This window comes from Triturus cristatus, chromosome 7 (assembly GCF_964204655.1).
Source record: "Triturus cristatus chromosome 7, aTriCri1.1, whole genome shotgun sequence".
Lineage (NCBI taxonomy): Eukaryota > Metazoa > Chordata > Amphibia > Caudata > Salamandridae > Triturus > Triturus cristatus.
The window spans coordinates 1,800,344,382-1,800,366,518 of NC_140590.1; the positions used below are offsets into that span (position 1 = coordinate 1,800,344,382).

The following is a 22,137-nucleotide window of genomic DNA, read 5'->3' on the forward strand; positions in this document are numbered from 1 at the left end:
AATAAATGCATGAGTGCAACGATGAGCCACAGAGTGCTACTAATATGACTTAATGAGTGCCTAAATCAATCAATGACACTCATTCATAAGCCAGACCTATCAGCTTTGCGGTTGCTTGTCTGCCTGCTGACAATCCACGGCAGGGAAAAAAAAGGCAAAATGGTGCACCACATACCTTTATAAAGCCCCCATGCTTCATTGATATTGCTCTTTTCATTTTTCATAAACAAACCCCTGCACGGCCCTGGGATCAAAAAATGAAGAAAATGCCAGTCCATCTGGCATGGTGCCATGAAATGGCTGCCAAGCCTCTATTCAGCGTTTTTGCTGAAAGTCCTTTTGTCATTTGTGCAACACTCCCTGGAAATCCCTCTTACTACAGCGAGAACATTTGAAAGATGAGTTGCAGCTGGGGCTTTCTCATTGTTTGATGTGGAGGCATTTGATAAGAGTACAGATCCCTCCACAGTTGATTTTCATCCACCCTATTGTTTCAATCAAGCAATGGTGTCTTCTTTGTTGGGTTATTTGGATTATACAGCCATAAATTCTTGCCAGCTGACCACTGGCACTGGTGTGACTCGAGTGCCCAGGAGTTCTACGTCAGAACACTTACCTTAAAGAAGCAAGGGGCATATCAGCAACAACCGGCGATAATTATCGCTAAGCGCACTTAGCGCTAGGATAATTATCGCCGGCTAGTGTGGATTTTTATCGCTGAAATAGCGTGCTATTAGCAACGCTTATCTCAAAAGCGATAAAAATCCTAGCGCTGTCGAACGTGAGATTATCGCTGGAAACCCAGCGATAATCCCACAAAGTTTGGCAATAGCTTGCTGATAGGGCCTCACATACTTAGCCATGATATCCACCTTACATAGGATATCATGGCTAAGTCAATTTCAAAGCAGGCGTAAGGAAAGTAGCGATAACAGAGGTTATCGCTACTTTTCTTGTAACTATGCTGCTTTGCGTGAGGCTTGATAATAGGAGAAATGTCGCTTAGCGACATTTCTCCCATTATTCTGGGGAGGAACGCCCACTTTGCATCTCATTAGAGATGCAAAGATGGGCGTTAGAAATTCAGGCGCTAAGGCAAGGTTTCACGCGATAGCGTGACCTTGCTAATATAGCGATAAAATTATCGCCACTTTTCGGCGGAAATAATTTTTATATCGCCACTTTGTAGTACTGGCATGCTCATAAAGAATTGTTCCAGCTATGAACACAAACAGCCACATTAGACCATCTAAACCCTTACCCTGTCACAGTCACAAAAGATTATTAAACATGTGTGGAGGACCCCAGGAGAAAGACAGAGACATACTCTGACTTATCCTCATCTGCTCCTAAAACCGCTGGAAGTGGGGGTGCTGTGGGTGCAGCAGCAACTCCGGAATAACCTTACTGGAGTATATGAGGTAAATGAGCAACAAAGAAGGCTTCAAATGTTTATCTTGTCACATTTGAGGTGGTCAAAGACAGAGGTCAGATGTGAGACTGTGTCTTCTTTCAAATTGCAGCTTAGTCTTTAAGCATGGAGACTGGTGTTTACTTTTCTTTCCCTGACTACACTTTTGTACAAATGAAACACACTTTTGTAATTCTAAAGTGTTTGGAAACAAACGTTTCAATGTGATCAAAACAAATCAAGACAGTTTACTCAGTATGGCGCAAATTATAAATGCTCACACAAACCCCATGCGATTATCATTTGTGCCCTTTATACTTTTGTCAGTAAAACTGCCTGCCTGTGCAACTTTAGTGATACTTTCAATGGAGAATCTACTGTCTGTAAATAACAATGCGCTATCACACCATGCTTTAGTAATATATTTGTGACAGTGTTCTCCAAAATTCACCATAGGCTCCAAAACCACACAACTCTCTTACTCAATGGTTGTTGCTTATTTGCTACACTTCTGCATGTGGATTTTTTTTATAATCCCTATTACTTCAGTGATGGACATTGATGACAGCACCCCTAGTATGAACATTTTTCCAACACCAATGTCTGCTTCTCTCTGTGGATTGCCAATGATTTCAGATTATCCAAGCAAAGACATAAAACATGGGGTTAAAGACAATTGAACTCTGGCAGTTTTCACCATAATATATGCACTATTTATTCAATACAGAGGGTCGTAATTAGAGTTTGGAAGATGCAGGAAATATACTATGAAGCAGCAGATATCCCGTCCACCCTATTTAGATGCATGGAGGCACTATGCACACTTAGGGCCCAACTATGAGTTTTGAGGTCCTGTAGCAGGCCACCACACCGCCGACCTGCTCCAGGACCACCAAACAGGGCTGTAACCCTCCCACCAGATTACAAGTGAAATCGTGGTCTAGTGGACAGGTGTTGTGGCGGTCCCACGGCGGTGCATTAAAAAGGGTCAAATGTGAGCCTTAATGCTACATCGCCACGGGACCGCAACAGCGTGTTCTAGCACAGAATAGACTGTGAAGTCCATGCCATGCTGGAACTGGGTTGACAAGCACACAGGGGGACACCAGATGTGCCACCTGCATGCACCATAAAGCATAAAGCATGGGGCAGGGGGGGCTGTAGACCCCTTTGTTTCCTGACCATCAGCATTTTCATGTGGTAAGAAGCTCCATGAGACTCAGGAAACTCATAATATGCATATTGTTAGCCCCTAACCACTGCACCACTGCCAGGGAATGCAGTTCCCTGGCGGCTGCAGCGATACTACAGCGGTCCGACCACAGTAGTCATAATACGGCATTCAGACTGATGGTGTGGCAGTCACCGACCGCCACTGCAGCTCCACCATGGGACTGCTGAATTTGTAAGCAGACCCCTAATTGGGTGGGCTAGTTGTTTGCAACTTTTTGATGCTAAACTCTAAATAAAGCCCGGGCCTTTTTTTTACAATTTTCACATATACCTCTTTAAGATTGGAAACTGGTTTCTGGATTTTAGTTCATTGCATATTGCTGTCTGAGACAAAATTCCAAATTAAAGCACTCACTTAAGAACAGTTCTCTCTTATTTTGTCCCTCAAGTTATGTTCTTACACCTGGGGCAGATTTATAATTATTTGAAGCAGCACATAGCAGCAAGACAACTTGCAGGGGTGCACTGCATCAGGTGGAGCAGACAGGAATTCACTATATCTATCATGATATAGTGCATGCCTGTCTCTTACTGCAATAGCGCACTGCGTGCTATCTAGCACCAACACTGGCACCCTTGTGCATTGGTGCAAGGGTGACTTGGTTGCAGGCAGGATTGGTTTTGTGCAGGAAGGAACACCAAATCATTACTTAGAGGTGGTTCCCACCTTCTAAGTGAGTTGGGGACAGCAGCATACTTAGAAAGAGAAAACAACAAGAAGACATAAGCATCTTTGTCCTCATTGCACCTCTGTCGGGAAGGCATATATTTTGATGCATTCCCAGGTTTACCAGTCTTAGTAAATCTGAGAATACACCAAAATACATGGGTGGGTACATGGGAAAACTCAAACTGCACCCATGTAATGCCTTCCTGGTGCACGGTACACAACGCAGTGACTTGTGCTGGTTTACGTCAGTCCAGATTTCGCAAGCCACACAGGGCCACATATGGTGACCTAGCGTGGCTTAGTAAATCTGACCTAACAATTGTGTTGGCCTTGCTTCACCTTGTGTGATGCAAGGGCAATGCAGTCCTATCATAAATATAACTCCTGGTCACCAAGCAGTTCCATCACAGGTTTTCCAATACCAATTAATGTTCACCATTTTGCCTCAACACTATTTATTTTTTAGCCCAAATGTCCAAACATAGACTTTACTAAGTGTTTAGGCAGTTCTGTATCACATTAATGATCACTCATATTACTTTTGAGAGTACATACTACATATAGTTGTAGTTGATCTGATGTTGAGTTGCTTTGATGTTGATTTACCTTCTTTTACTTCATTCAGAAGCTTTTCCTGGATTACCTTTCCCCAGGAGTTTCTACTTAGTAGGTTTTCCAACTTATATTTTACTGTTGCCTTCATTCATAGGTTTTCAGAAGACCCAGAAAGTGGCTGACCATGAAGAAGTGCTTGCATCTGTCCTAGATTGTTAGAATCAGACCATTGACCCAGGACACCAACAAAAGTATGACCTTAACTTGATAGAAATGAAGCCAAGTATCGAGCTGGGCTTTGGTGTGGCAACTATACAACAGCACTTAACATGTGTGTCTTCTCTTGCAAGAGTTCAAAGACTTGCTGCATTTCAGCAAAATATATAAATATTTATTTACTCCTATAATTTTCTCCCAAAATCCAAAGTGCTGTAAATCTTCCAATAGGACTTCCAATTCACCCTACTGAGTGCTTGAGCAGTGTACATTGTCGTCCCTGCCACCTGCAACCATGTGCTTATGCTAGAATCAAAGGTATCATTTAGGCATTTACAGGATCAGACATATGTCACCTGGCCTCATGGCCAGAGTCCTGCTCTCTCCCTCTGCAGCTCCGCTGCTGTGCTGTGCCACTGCCCTGTGCAGTGCTTAGTGCAGGTAGGGGTTTGAGCCTCTGTCCAGATTGTATTGTGCCCTTTTTTGCCCCTCTTAGTTGATATCTGTTGCCTTACTGTGCCCTTTATTTTTTGACTGTATTGTTGCCTGCCTATTGTGCATTCTCTGTTTTGCCTTATTGTGCCATTCTGTTTTGCCTTATTGAGCCATTCTCCTTGCCTTATTGTGCAATTCTCTGTTTAGTTGCGCTCTCTGCCCATTTTCTAGCTTCCCTCTCCTGAGTCTGCTGCCCCCGTGGCCCCTCCCCCCTTCCGATTCCCGCTCACGCCTCCCAGCTGTTCCCCCTCACCTATTTAATGATGGGTGCTGTGTGGCCGCGCCGCTGGCACGCCAAAGGCAAGCCCGTCTGCACCCATCCACGACCTGACCCCAACCAGCACCCCATACTCTGGCTCCCCAACCATCCACTGCTATGAACCAGCTGCCCTCGTCACACTCAACCCCAGAAAGAATAACAACTGCCAGCTGTAGAAACCTAACACCACCCACGGCCAGTTCTTCTGCTGATACTGCAGACACAACTTCACCATCTACTGCACCCCCAAGACCTCTGCATTCATGTCCAATGCCTGTACCACCAAATCCCAGAAGTGCATCCTACTCAATGTTTGATTCCTGCACAGACATGCCGTAGAGATCTGGGACCTCCTTGACACCCTCTTGCCAGATGTCGCCTTCTTCACAGAAACCTGGACAAACGCTGCCCCTGCCCCTGACATCACTAGCACTATTCCAGACGGCTATAAGATCTAGAGAAAGGACTGTCCCCACTGCCCAGGAGGAGGACTCGCCATCGTACACAAGAGCTCCCTCTGCCTCTCCACCTCCAGCACAAGCGACTCCCTCTCCAACACCGAACACCTCCACTTCCAGATAGAGACCAGCCCCAGAACCACACTTTGTGGCACCCTCGCCTACAGACCAACACTCACTTCAGCCACATCTCGCAGCCCTTCTGGACAGGCCACCACTGCGTACACTTCTCCTTCAGCACCACCACTGCACACAAGCCTGCCCCACGACTGCCACAAAGAAATTGGAGCAAGGTCACAGAGGAGCACCTCAACTCCACCCTCATCCACACCACCCCTCCACCACGACCGATGCCAACTCTGCAGCCATGGAACTACACCGCTGGATCACCAGCTGAGCAGACAAGCTTACACCCCTCCGCCACCCCGACAGACAGCACCCCCGGAAAGCCGCCTGGTTCACCACCGACCTCCAAGAAGCCAGACGCTCATGCAGACATCTCGAGAAATGATGGAGAAACAGAAAAACCACAGAAGACCACACCACCTACCAGCACGCCATGACAGAATACCACCATCTCATAAGGGCCACCAAGAGGACCTTCATCCGGAACAAAATCCTCGCAAATACCAGCAACTCAAAGGAGCTCTTCAACATCACCCAGCAGTTGACCAAACCCCCCTGTGAAGCCACAAGAGCAGGCGGAAGGGCCTACTCCTACTTCACTTTTAAGGCCTGAAACAAGCTCCCAGTCAACATCAGATGTTCCCCTACCGTGCACACCTTCAGGAAACATCTCAAGACCCGGCTTTTCGACTGACCTGGAGCTGTACACCCGCAGTTCCTTGAGACCCTCACGGGTGAGTAGCATGCTTAAAAACCCCTGATTGATTGATTGATTGATAAAATAGATGGAACTGGAGAGTGTTTGAACAGCAGCTTACAGAACTGTTCATTTTTTGGAGGGGGGTAAATATCATTCAGATGTGGTTGTCGGCCAAGGGAGCCCTTGTTCTAGAATGTACTTAGAGAACTGCATTACAAGGTATCTTTAGAGGTGGATGCTGTACTTATGCTGGTTCTTATATTACCATTAAAATTTAGTTAGATGGAATTTCATAAATGAATTGGAGAGAAAATGTTGTGTAGTTTATAAATCTCCTCAGTTTTGTTTGAATGATTTTATACTTTACAAAATATTTTCTGTGGTGTTTGACAGCACATTTACCATTGATGAACAAAGAATTTAAAATTGCGCTCTAGGTGCCAAAATGAGGCTTGAATTGCATGATCCTTTGAAGTGTGTAAGAGAAAATAGTTGGTGGCATTCCTAACTTTGGAGTTGGAGTCGGTACCTTTTCATTAGCGTGGGTTGAGGCACTACGGCACATCATGTGCTTCAGAGGGCTGATGGAGAAGGCAGGCTTGAAGGGCGATCAATCCTCTCAGAAATGCATTGTTTCCTGTCCACTACACACAGTCAAGCTCACTGCTGAAATAGTAAAAGTAAATACAGACTTTAATAGAAACTCAAGACTCTACACTCATAGATTGGCAACAAAAAACAGTACCATCCGCCCCACGCATCAGCATTCTAGGTGAACCCACAGGGTGGAAAAGCAAGTCAGGCAGAGAAAGAGGGTGGGTGAGGATGAAGGTGGAAATAATGAACATAACACATAGGTTTTAAGTGAACTGGGACCCTATATGCTTCGATAAATGTTCTTGAGGTCTCTGATGTATAGCTCTATTCTTCTTTGGTTAGCCTTTGGTCACAAAACTAGACAGAGGGTAAATATTGTAGAATTTGCCAGTGTTTCGATTGTTAGTTTTTTTAATTGGACATTTTTCAGACCTTTAAATTCCATAGAATCCCTGCAGGTAATTGGTAGCTCCCACTAATCTTTCATATTCTATGATGGCGAATGATAGAATACTATTTTGGGATTAATCATTCAAACTCTGGCTAGAAGGGTCCATTGAGCTAAATTCCAGTCAGAAGTAGTAGGTCAAGGATGTCTGACACTATTAGGTCTGCATTATGACAGTTATATTCTCAATTTCTTCAACCTTTCATGTGAAATTAAATATAATAACATGTATTATCTGGGGCAATATATACATAATATTCATGTGTAGAAATGCTTTATCTTTTGAAAGAGTTTGGAACAGTAACATCTGGATTCAACATATTTACCTAACATTGAAATCAGGAACATACATCATGTGAGGCTTTTTTATTCTCCTTGTGAAAAGAGTAACTATAACTAACCAAAGTGCTTTGTAACTGCTGTACTCCTGTATATGTGCATGTCAATAATTTGACAGATTTTGTCTAACTGGAAATTTAAAATTATGATAGCCAAGTGCCCATATATCATTAAACATCAATGACCGTTCATGTCCCATATTGATGAATATTGTCTTTTTAATTGTAGAAAGTCATGAGGTTTCAATACAGAGAAGCTGCACCACAAGACAAATGGAACAAAGAAATCAGACCTCAGCAAATGAGTTCCTAATCACAGGTTTTGTTGATTTTCCGCATCTGCTGTTTCCAATGTTCTTTGCCCTGCTGTTAATTTATATGGCAACACTGGTGGGGAACCTTCTTATCATGGCAATTGTTTATTCCAACAAACAATTGCACACACCAATGTATTTTTTTCTTTCAAACTTAGCCTTTATTGACATAACTTACACAACAACAATTTTCCCAAAAATGCTGGCACACTTTTTTCTGGCCAGACAACTGATTTCTTTCACTGGATGCCTGTCTCAGATGTATTTTTTCATGTCCTTGGCGTCTGTCGAATTCTTCATTCTTGCAGTTATGGCCTATGATCGTTATGTGGCCATTTGCAATCCCTTAAGGTACATAAATGTCATGAATAACGTAATGTGCATTAAACTAGCAGTAGGAACCTGGATAGTTGGATTCATAGATCCAGTACCACATACTGCACTACTGTCTGGACTCTCCTTCTGTGGATCTCACACAATCAATCACTTCTTCTGTGATGTAATAGCTGTGATGGCACTTTCTTGTAGCAGCACTGGTACAATTGAGAGAGTGAGCTACTTCACGGGTGTTGTCATCGGACTGGGGCCTTTTGTTTTAACTATGACATCATACATCAACATCATCTCAACAATCCTGAAAATCAGGTCCACGGAAGGGAGACGCAAAGCCTTTTCGACATGTGCTTCTCACCTCACTGTTGTCATTTTATTCTATGGGTCAATCATTTCTACATACATGCGACCAACATCAACATTTACAATGAATGAGAACAAACTGGTGTCCCTGTCATATGTAGCGGTAACTCCTCTGTGTAACCCTATTATATACAGTCTGAAAAACAAACAGTTTAAAAATACCCTGAGGAAGACTAAGAATAGACAACATAGTTGATTAGAAGCAAAGAATCAGCATTTGTCTTTATATGGTCTTAAAACATATAGCATACAAGTAAATGTTACTTAGTGATAACCTATTCCAGCATGTAGTGCCCTCTAGTATTCCTCCAAGTCTACTCACAAAAACAGTTGTGTCTTCACAATTCCCATGTTAAATGGACCATAGGGTTAATTTAGAGGAACAATAACCTCTCTTTTTTTGTATTTTGACATTATTCCGATCCGTTAAAAATATTCCCCGTACGAATCGTATCCGGATTTATTTACGTACGAATCGTACAAGTCCCGTACAAACTGGCAAGTATGATTCGTATGTTAAAAAATCCATACGAATCGCATTGGGAAAATTCCCCGACACGTTCTTGGGTCGGAAAAAGTGTCCGACACGTCCCCGGACAGTTTTACGTCCGAATCGGTAAACTGAAGTCCGAGCGCGCAAGTACGATCCGTCCCGTCTGTCCGAATGCACAACCGTATGGAAAAAACACCGTATGGAGCGAACTCCCATAGCAACCATGGAGACGTCCAAACATGTGGTCACATACGCGCCGAACACCCCCCCCAGCCCACCCCCCCAAGTACGCGCCCTATCCCCGGCCCCCCATGTACGCGCCGTACCCCCACCCCACCCCCGTAGGCACGGAGCGTACCCCCACCCTGTGTAGGTACGGAGCGTACCCCCACCCCCGTATGCACGGTGCAGACAACCCACCCCACCCCGTAGGTACGGAGTGTACCCCCACCCCGTAGGTACGGAGCGTACCCCCACCCCCGTAGGTGCGGTGCGGACCCCCACGCCACCCCGTAGGTACGAAGCGTACCCCCACCCCCGTAGGTACGGTGCAGACCCCCACCCCGTAGGTACGGAACGTACCCCCACCCCTGTAGGTACGGTGCAGACCCCCACCCCACCCCGTAGGTACGGAGCGTACCCCCACCCCTGTAGGTACGGTGCGGACCCCCAGCGCGTAGGGGTACGCTCCGTACCTACGGGGTGGGGGTACGCTCCGTACCTACGGGGTGGGGGTACGCTCCGTACCTACAGTGGTGGGTGTATGCACCATACCTACAGGGGTGGGGGTACGCTCCGTACTTACAGGGTGGGGTGGGGGTCCGCACCATACATACGGGGGGCTGGGGGTACGCAGCGTACATACGGGGGCTGGGTGTACGGCGCGTACATGTATGGGTGCTGGGGTACAGTGCGTACATGGGGGGCTGTGGGTACGGTGTGGACATGTAGGGATGGGGGTACGGTGCGTACCGGGCCCCCTTTTCGTCATGCATTGTGGCGTACTTAGCTTTTCTGGCACTTTTTGGGTCCCATAAAAATGTTGCCGTGCGAAGTGCTGTGGGTACGAATCGTACTTGCTGATCCGTAAAACGCTGCCTGACTCCATGCGAATGTCGCGTACACGGTGTCCCGGATCCGAATTGTGGGTATATTTTAGCCGGTCGGTGTTTTTTACGATTCGTACGGAAATGGTGTTTCTGTACGAATCGTACTTGCGGGTTTGTAAGGTGTTTTTCCCGGGGTCGAGTTGGACGGAGAAAACACTCCGTCCGACGGTTCGTACCCGGGTTTTACAGGATCGGAATCGGCACCTATGTGTTTTATTATATTATAACGTGTTCATGCTGGACAGTTTTCATTTTCAGATTTTGCCTGCTACATCCGTAAATATTTCTGATGGAAATCACCATTGTTTTCCTGGTTTCACCCCCGATTTTTTACTTCTCTTTTATCGCAGGCTGTAGAACTCTGTGCACTACAGCCCTGCTAACCATTTGTAAAGTGACTGTGCTCACCCTTTCAATATTTGGAAACTGGCTTACCCCTGTTTGGCATAGTTAACTTACCTACAAGTCAATAGTATATGGTACAAAGTATACCCAGGACAAGACATTTATATGTGACAAGTGAAAGTGACTGTGTAAACATGGCTGTAGGCTTACCATCTGTAGTCTGGCTGTGCAGTTTAAAAACTGCAAATTTGACCTGTACAAATAACCTCTTTTGGTGGGCCTAGCCCCCGCTTTTAAATATTAATAAGTCAGCCCTAAGTAGGCTGTACTTCCCTGAAGGTGGGGTGTATGGTATTTAAAAAAAGGACATGTAAATGTTTAAAAGTAAACATATATTTACAGTGAAAAGTCCCTAAAAGCTCCATTTGCTGTAGCAGAGTTGGGTGTTCCACAGGGAAGCATTGGGATGCAATATTACATTTAGTATTATTATCTTCAGCTGGCAAACTACTACAAAGTCTATGGTTTGCCTTTTGAAGTATCTATGACAAACACAATTCGTTAGAAAAGTTGGATTAGTAATAACTATTTTGTAAAAGTTACTTTTGGGAAATTACATTTTCTCTCCCTAAAGCCTCTAAAGGTCCATTTGCATGATCTACAACTGCCACCCGGGATCTGAATAGCCCCTTGATGAGATGTGATCCTACTCCCAGAGCTTAGACAAAGGGTTTATGGGGAGGTGTTCTGTTCACCTGGCAGAATGTCTATTTGGGCTGTGCCTAAGAACGTAATTAACTTTAAAGAGACCTACACGGTCACAGTGTGATGTAGCTAACAGCAAGGCCTTATCACCCCTACATCCCGTTATTCAGCCAGGCACCAATCCCAGTGGGAGAGGAAGCGCGCCAAAACTGGTTTTGAGTGAGCACAGAGGAAGTATTGCTCATTTCCCTGGCCACACCTCTAGGGTGGACACAGAAGCTCGATACAGGGAAAGAAAGGATCTACCATCGTGTTTTAGGTACAGAGGGTCACAGTCAGATTGTTTGCAGTAGGTCACTATGAGGAAAGCAGTTTATTACATATAGTGGTTGTGCCACCTCACCATGTAATAAACTCACATCCATCTTGAGTCAAGCTTAATTGTAAAATCGTAGGTCAAATATGGGCAGCTATTGCTTTGAGTAGTCCGGCTTTACAAAAGGAACAAGTGCAAACATTTAGAAGTACAAAATCAGGTAAATAAGAAAAAATAGATCTCATTTTTATGATTCTTCAGATAACAAAACAAACAAAATCCACTGGACGGTTTTGGAGCTTTCAATTATTACTGAAGATACTGAAGGATGTTGAGGAAGCTGATCCGGTGACGGGGATCTTCCTGTGACCACCTCTTGATTCACAAACATGGTGGGCCGACTTTTACCACAAAATGTGATGTGTTTCAAAGTATGGGTGAAATCCAGCCAAAACCCATTGCCACTGGTCTGCTGGTCACTGGTTACAGTGAAACCAGCAGTTCCCTTTAACTGAAGCTAGTGTCCATCTTGTGCAACCAAACTGCACTCCGACAGACTCATGTGCACAATTCGATGGTCAGTGGCTGTCAAGCAATTGTGGCTACCATATTGCCAGGGCAATCTTCTTTAGCTTGTATGGCCCTGTAGTAGTAACATGAATGTTATGCCTCTGTTGTGAAGGCATACCATCTTGACACATTCCCTGATTTACTAAACTTTGTAAACCTTGGAATGCGCCAAAAATGATTGCTGGATGTGTGGGAACACCCATGCTCTACCTACGCTATACTTTCGCAACACAGAATAATGCAAGGTTGAAACTTGCTCTGCTTTGAGTTACTCCAGATTTACTATGACACGCACAGCAATGTAAGATTGTGCTGAGTGGCATAATAAATCTGATTTAAGAGCTTGTTTTGCCTTGCTTTGCCTTTTAAGAGTCACAAAAGCAACACAAGGTCGTTAATAAATCTGACCATGGTGTTTTCTAACCACTTCCTTGCTGGCCAGTTCTTAGGCTTCCTTCCATGAACATAAGGAACTCTTCCTGTGCCTTGCAGAAACCTAACCAAGTAGGACCCACAGCATCTAACAAACCCTGCAGCTCTAGAAGTAACCCAGACTCCAGCACTTGTTCTGCTTTAGAAGCCTCATCCTCCTCTCTCTCTGAACCAGACATGAGTACCCCCAAAGCTAGCGGATGAAAGTCCTGATGAGTTCAGAGCTCCGGCCTCAGTCAGCTGGGAAATGTACTTCATCCCAACTAACGATGTTGCATCCTCCCACGGCCGGGCAGCAGTGCACAAACATGAATAAACAAAGTGCCCTGAAGCCGTGGGAGGATGCAACATCGTTACGATGTTTTGTATGCAAATGAAGCAGGCTTTTCAGTGCGTGATTCACTCAGATCCAAGTAATGTAAATATAATTTTAAACACACGCATGAACTTACTACAAGGAAATTAATTACCTGCATTATGGACTCCGTGTCCCATAATGCACCAAGGGACAGCGTCAAATCCACACGCCCATGGTAAGCGGATATGGTTAATAAATTCCGGAAATGATATGCAGTGCTCAGGTGTGTTGTTTATTGCCAAGGAAGAAGGGGCTTGTGGCCCCGAAACGCGTAGGCAGAGAAAAGGCAGAAGAAAAAGAAAACGCGCACTTTACAAGCAGGCGGCATCATCAAGCTGTATGGCTAAACATCGTCGAGTGCTCCTCCAATGCTTTAGGGCACTTTGTTTATTCATATATATATATATATATCACGCTCAGAACTCCGTCTTTTTCTCTTCACTCTCGATCGGGTGCTCTCATAGCGGTGACGGACACCGCGTGTGTAATCTGGCTCGTGGTACTCGAATGAAATACCAGCACTCACGGGAACAGTGTCTTCAGTTTATTGAAAGACAAGCCTCACGACAAAACGCGTTTCGGCTGCCGCCTTCGTCAATTGTGATCGGCGCGCGCGTTCGGTAAACAGAAATACATTTCATGTGTCATTACAATGAACATAGGACTTCCGTCAGTCCCGGAGTGGCAGCCATTGTTAAATGTGCAAAATCTGCCATAAACTTAACATTTCTTATTGTTTGTAAATTACAAGCCCTGAATGGGCTTTCTTGAACAATAGAAACAAATTAATACATGTAAAACAATTACACCCTGGATGGGTTATATTGATGCCCTAAAACTTCAGTACTGCATCCTACATTCAAAACAGATTCTTACTGTTACAGGTGAACGGACATTTCTTCTCCACTGTTTAAACCAAAAGGCATCCTGGTCTGGTTGTCTATTATGTGTCTTGATTCTAATCTTCTCAATTGAAGTTGTCTATCACCCCCTCTAACACTAGATGGTACATGATCTATGCAAAAGAAACTTAGCAAGTCCCTATTACTTTGATGAAATTTTTCAAAGTGTCTTGCCACCGGGTAATTTACATCCTTGTTATTTATGGCCCTCAAGTGTTCAAGAATACGGATCTTGGTGGGGTGTATGGTGCTGCCTATGTAGCGCAAGCCACACGGGCACACCAAACAATACACCGTGAAGCGGGTATTGCAATTCAATAATTTGTTGATCTTTCTGGGGTGATCAAGACCAGGTATGCTGTAACTGGTGACCTTCCGACTGTTTTTACATGCTCTACATTTTGTACATGGAAAAAAGCCTGTAATCTTCCCAAAGGGTGGTGTTGTGCTCATTTTGTTACAATGACTCTGGACTAGATCGTCCCGTAGAGTCCTCGCTCTTCTGAATGTAATGAGTGGAGCTTTAGGTATCTCCCTACCAATAATGGGATCTGCTTTCAAAATGTGCCAGTTCTTTCTAAAGATTTCCCTGATAGTTTGGGCATCCTCTGAGAAATCGGTAATCATTCTGAAGTTGTTATTCTTACCTCTCTTACTACTTTTTTCCCTGTTTGTACTTCCTTCCTCAATGATCAGATCAGTTCTGGATTTAGCTTCAGCTTTTCTCTTGGCCACTTCTAGAATATCCTGATGGTACCCTCTAAGCCTGAATCTATTCATGCTCTCTTGTGCTGCGGAGACATAATCGCAGTTGCGTGTGCAGTTTCTCTTAATCCGAAGAAGTTCGCCATATGGAATGCTAGTTTTAGTTATTTCCGAATGGCAACTTCGAGCATGCAACACGGAGTTTCCCGCGGTGGGTTTCCTGTGCAAACGGGTGCACAGTCTGCCCTCCGCGGTGAACACCGTGAGGTCCAGGTAGTTCACGGAAACCTTACTTATCTCCCCCGTGAACTTGAGGTTAAGGTCATTGTTATTCAGTACTTTCACATATTCAAGTGCCTGTGTTTCTGTTCCTTTAAATACAATGAATAAATCGTCAATGTATCTGGTCCAACTTACGACCCTATGGGTCCAGTTACAGTTGGACTCCGCCCAGGCGACCTGCTCCTCCCACCAGCCCACGAAAAGATTCGCGTAGCTGGGGGCGAAGCAGGTCCCCATCGCGGTACCTCGTACCTGTCTAAATAGGAAATCCTGAAACAGAAAAATATTATTGCTCAGGCAAAACGTTATGAACTCTATTAGCATGTTGTTATGTTCCACCAGATTAATGGAACGGTTGCTCAGAAAGTACTTGATTGCCTCCAGTCCTTGCATGTGGTCAATACTGGTATATAGGCTAGAAATGTCAAGAGTCATCATTACATAATCGTTATCCCAAGGCATGCTTTCTACTTTGATCAAGAAGTCCTTAGTATCCTTGATGTAGGAGGTGAGGTTCGTCACGAATTCAGACAGGAAGAAATCTACAAAAGTTGACATATGTTCAGTCAAACTTCCCAAAGAGGAAACTATGGGACGGCCAGGTGGGTTGATGGCGTCCTTATGCAGTTTCGGAAGGTGGTAAAAGGTTGGTACTTTAGGATGTTTACATTCCAGGAAGCCATACTCTTCTTTTGACAGCATGCCTTTATGGTACCACTTATTCAGAAGGGTTCGGTAGGACGCTATACTGCTCTCAAAATCCTTCCGTGTTACCTTTGCATAACTTGATTCATCATTGAGTTGTTTGAAGGCTTCACTTTGGTAATATTCCAAAGTCATCAGCACCACATTGCCACCCTTATCCGATGGTTTGCATACAATCGTCTTATCTTCCTGCAGACTTTTAATTGCCTTTCTTTGGGTCGCAGTTATATTCCCACATTCCCTCTTTGCATTATTTCTGCCACGTAGTTTGATAAGTTCTTGTGTGACTGTTTCGGAGAAAACATCAATTGAATCTGCCGGCATCATGGGAACAAACCTCGATATGGGCTTGAAGGGGCTTCCCGGATTTATTTGCATTATTCCTGCTTTATCAATGGTTCCTGCGATATTGGGAATCAATTCCCTCGGGTCTCCTTCCTCCTGGAGTTCTTCCAACACAGCCAGTGTTTCCAAGTCCCCCGCCACAAGATTGTCCATATCCAATTGGGTCGTTCTACCTTTATTCTGGGTAGATCCCTTTCCTTTAAAATACTTGGTCAGTTTCAGTTTTCTTGAAAATTTAAATAGATCGATCCTAGTCTGGGTATATTCAGATTTCTTTGAGGGGCAGAAGCCCAATCCAAGTTGGAGTACCTTCAATTCTGCATTGTTCAATCGCCTTGGTGTCAGATTTACGACAGTGATCGTTTGTGATTCTACCGTCTCATCCCCCGTTTGCTCCGAGTTACCCGAGGCGATGCGGTACTGCTGCTTGCGCCAGCCGCCTCTCCTCGTCCGGCGTTTGCTCTTCTCCTTGGTTCCGAATTTACAAACAATAAGAAATGTTAAGTTTATGGCAGATTTTGCACATTTAACAATGGCTGCCACTCCGGGACTGACGGAAGTCCTATGTTCATTGTAATGACACATGAAATGTATTTCTGTTTACCGAACGCGCGCGCCGATCACAATTGACGAAGGCGGCAGCCGAAACGCGTTTTGTCGTGAGGCTTGTCTTTCAATAAACTGAAGACACTGTTCCCGTGAGTGCTGGTATTTCATTCGAGTACCACGAGCCAGAATATATATATATATATGTATGAAGTTGAGTCGTCTTCAGGTAACCAATTATCGGAAAAACAGACGAAGAGAACCCAAAGTTGTAGTGCAAATATTTATTGGGTGCCCAACACCACCGCCGCCATAACGCGTTTCAGCCCGTGTGGGGCCTTGATCACATGACACATTTGAGGGCGTGGAGAGTACATTTAAAGTGCAAGTGTGTGACATATTTTGATTGCATCAGCTACATTGCTTGGCAATAGACATGGAAAACATACTTTGTTGTTGCCACAAAATGTAATTTTCTTAGCGGCGGGACTGTGTCAATTACAAAATATTTGAGACCTGCAGGGTTTTTGGCATGGAATTCATTGAAATGTCTTGCGACTGGGTACGCGGTATCGCCATTGGTGATGGCCCGTAAGTGCTGGAGTATCCTCTTGTGCACCTGCAACTTAGTATATATATATATTCTGCTCCAAAGGTTGTCCACCTGGTGAGTAGCACTCGATCAGCAGCTTTATTTATGATAGGCAGGGACAAGGATCCGCTTGTAGAAGCCGCTCCGTAATGAATTGCCTGATGCGTTTCAAAGCTCCACATGCTTCTCTTCAGAGACTTGAATGGAGACGGTGTGTGTAAACGCTGAACCCACTTCACCATTTTCATATTGCACACCCACCAATGGGAAGCTCAAATGAGACAATGTGGGAAATGTGGTCCGGATAGCACACAAATCTTATCCTGTATGGACCCTGCAAGTGCACTCGTCCTCAATCCTGTTTGCCGCTGCTGGCCAACATTGCCGACATGATAGTTACCATGTCGGATGGCCCCATAACATTACGGGGTGGTGCACACTACGCGGCAGGACGGACGCGTATTACATTCTGCTCCTAAGGTTGTCCACCAGGTGATCAGCACTCGATCAGCAGCTTTATTTATCCCAGGGACCTTCAGGATTGAAGAGGAATAAATTCCCCAACTTAAAACACACCACAGGGCCACCTCTCTGCAACGCAGCCCTGTGGGGCTTACTGGAGGTACCTTGTGGGCTAGTTGGCCCCCAGGGACCCTCAGGATTCAAGGGAAATGATTTCCCCAACTTAAAAACGTGCCACAGGGCTTGTTTGCACACATGTCACATCAGGCCCCGCCTCCTCCCTTCACAACTGTGCAAATGCGCCCGTGGCGCTTTTCAAGTTGGGGGGTTAAGTCCCCTTGAATCCTGAGGGTCCCTGGGGTCCAACTAGCCCACCAGGTACCTCCACTAAGCGCCGCAGAGCTGTGTTGCAGAGAGGTGTAAAACGGGGCATGGCCTCTGAACACCTCTCTGCAACACAGCTCCCTGGTGCATACTGGAGGTTCCTGGTGGGCTACTTGGTCCCCATGGACCCCCAGTATTGAAGGGGAATCAATTCCCCAATTTAAAAAGTGCCACAGGGTGCGTTTGCAGAGTGTTTCCATATGGGGGCAGGGCCTAGGCACAATCTAGTTTATTTTTCTTTTTTTCTTTCTTTGGAAGGGGGGCTGTGTAGCCATCCTTCTGTTTACTTTTTCTGGGCCCTGGGGACCCCATTCCCCAGGGCCTGACCCCCAATTTAAAATAAAGAAAATTATTAACGGAAAGGGGGCCGCGTGGGCCCCCATCCCGTGGCCAATTCTGAGCCCCGGGAACCTCATCCCCTGGGGCATGGCCATTTTTTAAAATATTCTTTTGGAGGGGGGCTGCGTGGCTCCCCTCCTGAGGCCAATTATGGCCCCGGGGACCCCATCCCCGGGGCCGGCCTTTGCGTGTTTTTTTTAAATAAATTATTATGGGGAGGGGGCCCACTTGGCCCCCCTGCCGGGCCACTTCTAGCCCCGGGGTCTGCATCCCACGGGACACGCTCTCTCCGTTGGGGACCGTGGAAGGTTCCCCAATCCCCCGGATGGTCTCACCGGCTCCCCGCGTCCTGCGGGAGCTGGCATTACTTTTCTACTTGGGGAGCTGCTAGATGCAGCTCCTCGTGTGGAAAAACAATCTGCTTTAGTTTTTGGAAATAACATGGAAAAAACGCGTTTTGGGACCCCACTTTTTTTTCGGCCCCCGCTTGACGAATCACCCCCAAACTTTCAGGATAGGAGCTGACCAGAGTGTGTGTATGGGTGTTGGTGGGTGAATGGATATCTCAGTGGTGTATGTGTGAGTAACTACATATGTTTTAAAGCAGTATATGTGAGTGTTGGAGTATATAAATGACTATATGTTAGAGTGAGTGATTGCAAGAGTATCTGTATGGATGAGTGTGTGTTTCCATGAGTGACTGTTTAAGAGAGTAAGTATGTGTTAATATCTGTATAAATAAGTGTGGTGGTCTGTGTATGACTGTATAAACAAGGACATGGGTGTGTGATAGTTTCTTTGCATGACTGACCAGGTGTATGAGTAACTCTTTGGGTGAGTGGCAGTGTGTGAGTATCTATATGGGTGTATGAGTAGACATATCAGTGGCTGTATAGATGAATGACTGTGTGTATGAGTGACTGTATGGGTTAGTGGGTGGATGTGTGTGTAGACATATGAATCACTGAGCAGGTATGTAGTAATTGCAATTGGTCTGTCTATAGTTTCAATATTGGTAGTCTGTATTTTGGTGTGGGTGTTTGAAAGGTTTTATTAGGGTAAGAGGAAGTACATCATATGATCACATAGATAATGTCATCAGTAATGTCATCAGTGATGTCATTTGAGATGTCATCAGTGGTTTCATCAGTGATGTCACTAAGCATGTTATGTGTGATGTAATATGTGACGTCTTCAGCAGTGCATTGCGGGGGCGTGAGTTATAGTTGGGTCTACTAACTATAACGGCTGAATTTCTATGCTTTAGTATGAGTGAAATCGCCAACTAAATATAACGTCCCTGAAACCCATGGTTTTTTCTGTGAATTTCTAAGGCTTTTTAAATGCTAATTTCTAACTATAATGTCCCTGAAACCTATGATTTTTTCAGTGAATTCCAAAGGTTTTTTAAATGAAAATTTCTAACTATAACGTCCCTGAAACCTATTTTTTTTCAGTGAATTTCAAAGGTTTTTTTAAATGCTAATTTCTAACTATGCCTACAAAGCTAGGACATGTGAAGAAAGAGGAAGAAAAGCACAAAAAGAAGCAAGACAAATGCAGAAAGAGGCAATAGAAGTCCAGAAAGACGAAGAAAAGTGCAGGAAGAAGAAGAGATGTACAGAAAGAACTAACATAGGAGCAGAAAGTCCTCCTGTGCCCCCAACTTTTTGCTGATGGGAACTGGTGGTAACTGACTCTGACTAACCGGGCCTAGAGCCAGTGCTATGCGAAAAGACACTTAGAATACAGTGAAAACACCTACATACAATAGGGAACACTATGTGTTGGTGTACCCCTGTAATTAGTATGATCTCCTCTGTATTTGCCATGAGTTAATGCCTGGGTCTTTGCATGAGTATATGAGTAGTGACTGGATGATTGAAGTGCTACAACGATAATGCATGTTGATTTTATAAGTGCTTGGGTTTTGGCACAGTGATTGGATAAGCACATAGGATTGGCTGGGTGTTAGACCTGGCACCTTGGCGTGAGTCTCCCTTCCACTTTTTGTCGCTGTGCCTCATGTGTTTTGCTGGTGTTCGCTGCTCAGAGCACTGTGCCACTGCCAACCAGTGCCAGAGTGCAAGTGCTCCCTATTTAAAATGTTGGTTGGATTCCATGATTGGCTTATTTGGTTTACTGTCAGACCCCAGTAAAGTGCACCAGGAGTGCCAGGGCTTGTAAATACAAATGCTGCTGGTGGGCTTGCAGCACTGGTTGTGCCACCCACAGAAGTGGCCTGGTAAAATGTATCTAAGATCTGCCATTGCAGAACCTGCATGCAGTCTGGTACTGTCATGCTGACTGGGCAAGTGCACACACTTGCCAGTCCCTAAACCTTCCCTTAACTTCATATCAGTCACCCCTATGGTAGGCCCAAGGGCAGGGTGCATTGTAAGCATAAGGTAGGACAAGCCCTGATGTGTGTGGCATGTCCTAATAGTGAATTACAGCCATTTTCGTTTTTCACTATTGTAAGGCTACCTGTTCTCCATAGGCCAGAATGGGCTGTTAGAATTTTTACATTCTATGATCCTAACAGACCCAGGGAACATGGTAGAAATTCGAGTTTAGTATGCCTGAACTCAGAATAATAAAATACATCTTTTAGTAAAATTTATTTTAATATTCTGTGTTTGCAAATACCACTTTTAGAAAGTTGGTATTTGCTTGCTTGACCATTTAAGCCCGCCTCTGCTATGATGTGTATCTGCCTGTCTGGTTGTGTGAGTGACAGGGCTGGGGAAACCCAGAGGGGCAGGGCTAGGTAGCCTGGTGGTGAGTAGGAAGATTGGCAGTCAGATGGGTGGGAGGAGTACACCTGGGCTCTGAATAGGGTTGTGCTCTGCTACCACAATGCTGGCTTCACCTCCTGCGGAAATGCTGATGTCTCTGCCCTGCACCCTGAATAGAAAGGCAGAGTCATGTCAACAGAGTGATCAAGAACTGGTTTGGACTGGGCAAAGGCCCCTCTACCCCAGAGGAACAAAGGAATTAGGGGTATAAGTATTGGGACCCTGCTCCCAAGAAATTAGATCCTGCTGAACCAAGAAGAACGTCTGCCAGAAGAGAAGGAACTGGGAAAGCTGTAGGAGGAGTAATGTCCCTGACCTGGGGGATTGGCCTGCAGTGGTTGCCTTGCTGCTGAAGGAGAGGAGAAAGACTACCAAAGACTTTGCTTCAACTTGTGCTTTAAAAAGATCTCCAAGGGCTTGAGCTGAGCTTGCCCCCTGAACGAAGTCCCAGGACCAGTGGACTTCACCCCCAGCTCCCCAGAGTCTTTTGGAAGTGCCTGCTGCTGTTGTTGGGCCTTCTGAGGGACTGCGTGTCACAAGGAGCTGGAAGCGCGATGCAAGGAAGAGAAGCGTGCTGCCGTCGGAGCTGTTGCCGTCGCATCTCGCAGAGAGTGTCGCCGCTGCAGCATCGCATCGAGTGGAAGTGTCTCGCATCATTCCGGAAGTGTCTCGCAACGCCGAAGAAGCGTGTCGCCATCGCAGCCATCGTAGTTTTCGCATTGCACCGCATCCAGAAAAGTGCCTCTCATCCACGGAGAAGCGTGCCGCCGTCGGAGCCGCTGTCGTCGCATCTCGCAGAAGGGGTGTCACCGCTGCAGCATCGCATCGAGCGGAAGCATCTCGCAATGTCCGAGAAGAGTGCCGCTGCCAAGGCCGCTGTCGTCGCATCTCGTCAAGGGTGACGCCGCTGTAGCCGACGCATCGAGTCGAGCCTTCTCGCAACATCGGAGAAGCATAACACATCTGGAAGATCCCATCTTTATTTCTTTTGCACCAAGAATTCAACGCATCTGCATCGCTGCAACACTTTTGTTGCCCTGCATGTCGCATCTAAGGTACATTGACTTAAAGTGTCGCATTTAAGAACTTAAGAGAAACTAAGCAATCTTCTACCAACTAAGCAACCGTATTGTGTATTTTTAATCGTTTAATGGTCTTGTGATAAACCTATATAAAGAATCCTTATTTTTAATATAAATACCTGTGTGGTGTCCATTTGTAGTGTTGTCACTT

General features: G+C 45.3%; 1 protein-coding gene across 1 annotated transcript; it reads left to right on the plus strand.

The window, feature by feature from the left end:
- Positions 1-7,779: 7,779 nt before the first annotated feature.
- On the plus strand, positions 7,780-8,712 carry LOC146813205 (olfactory receptor 5V1-like). The gene has a single exon (XM_085614734.1). The coding sequence runs from the start codon at positions 7,780-7,782 to the stop codon at positions 8,710-8,712; it is 933 nt and encodes a 310-aa protein (XP_085470860.1).
- Positions 8,713-22,137: the final 13,425 nt, after the last annotated feature.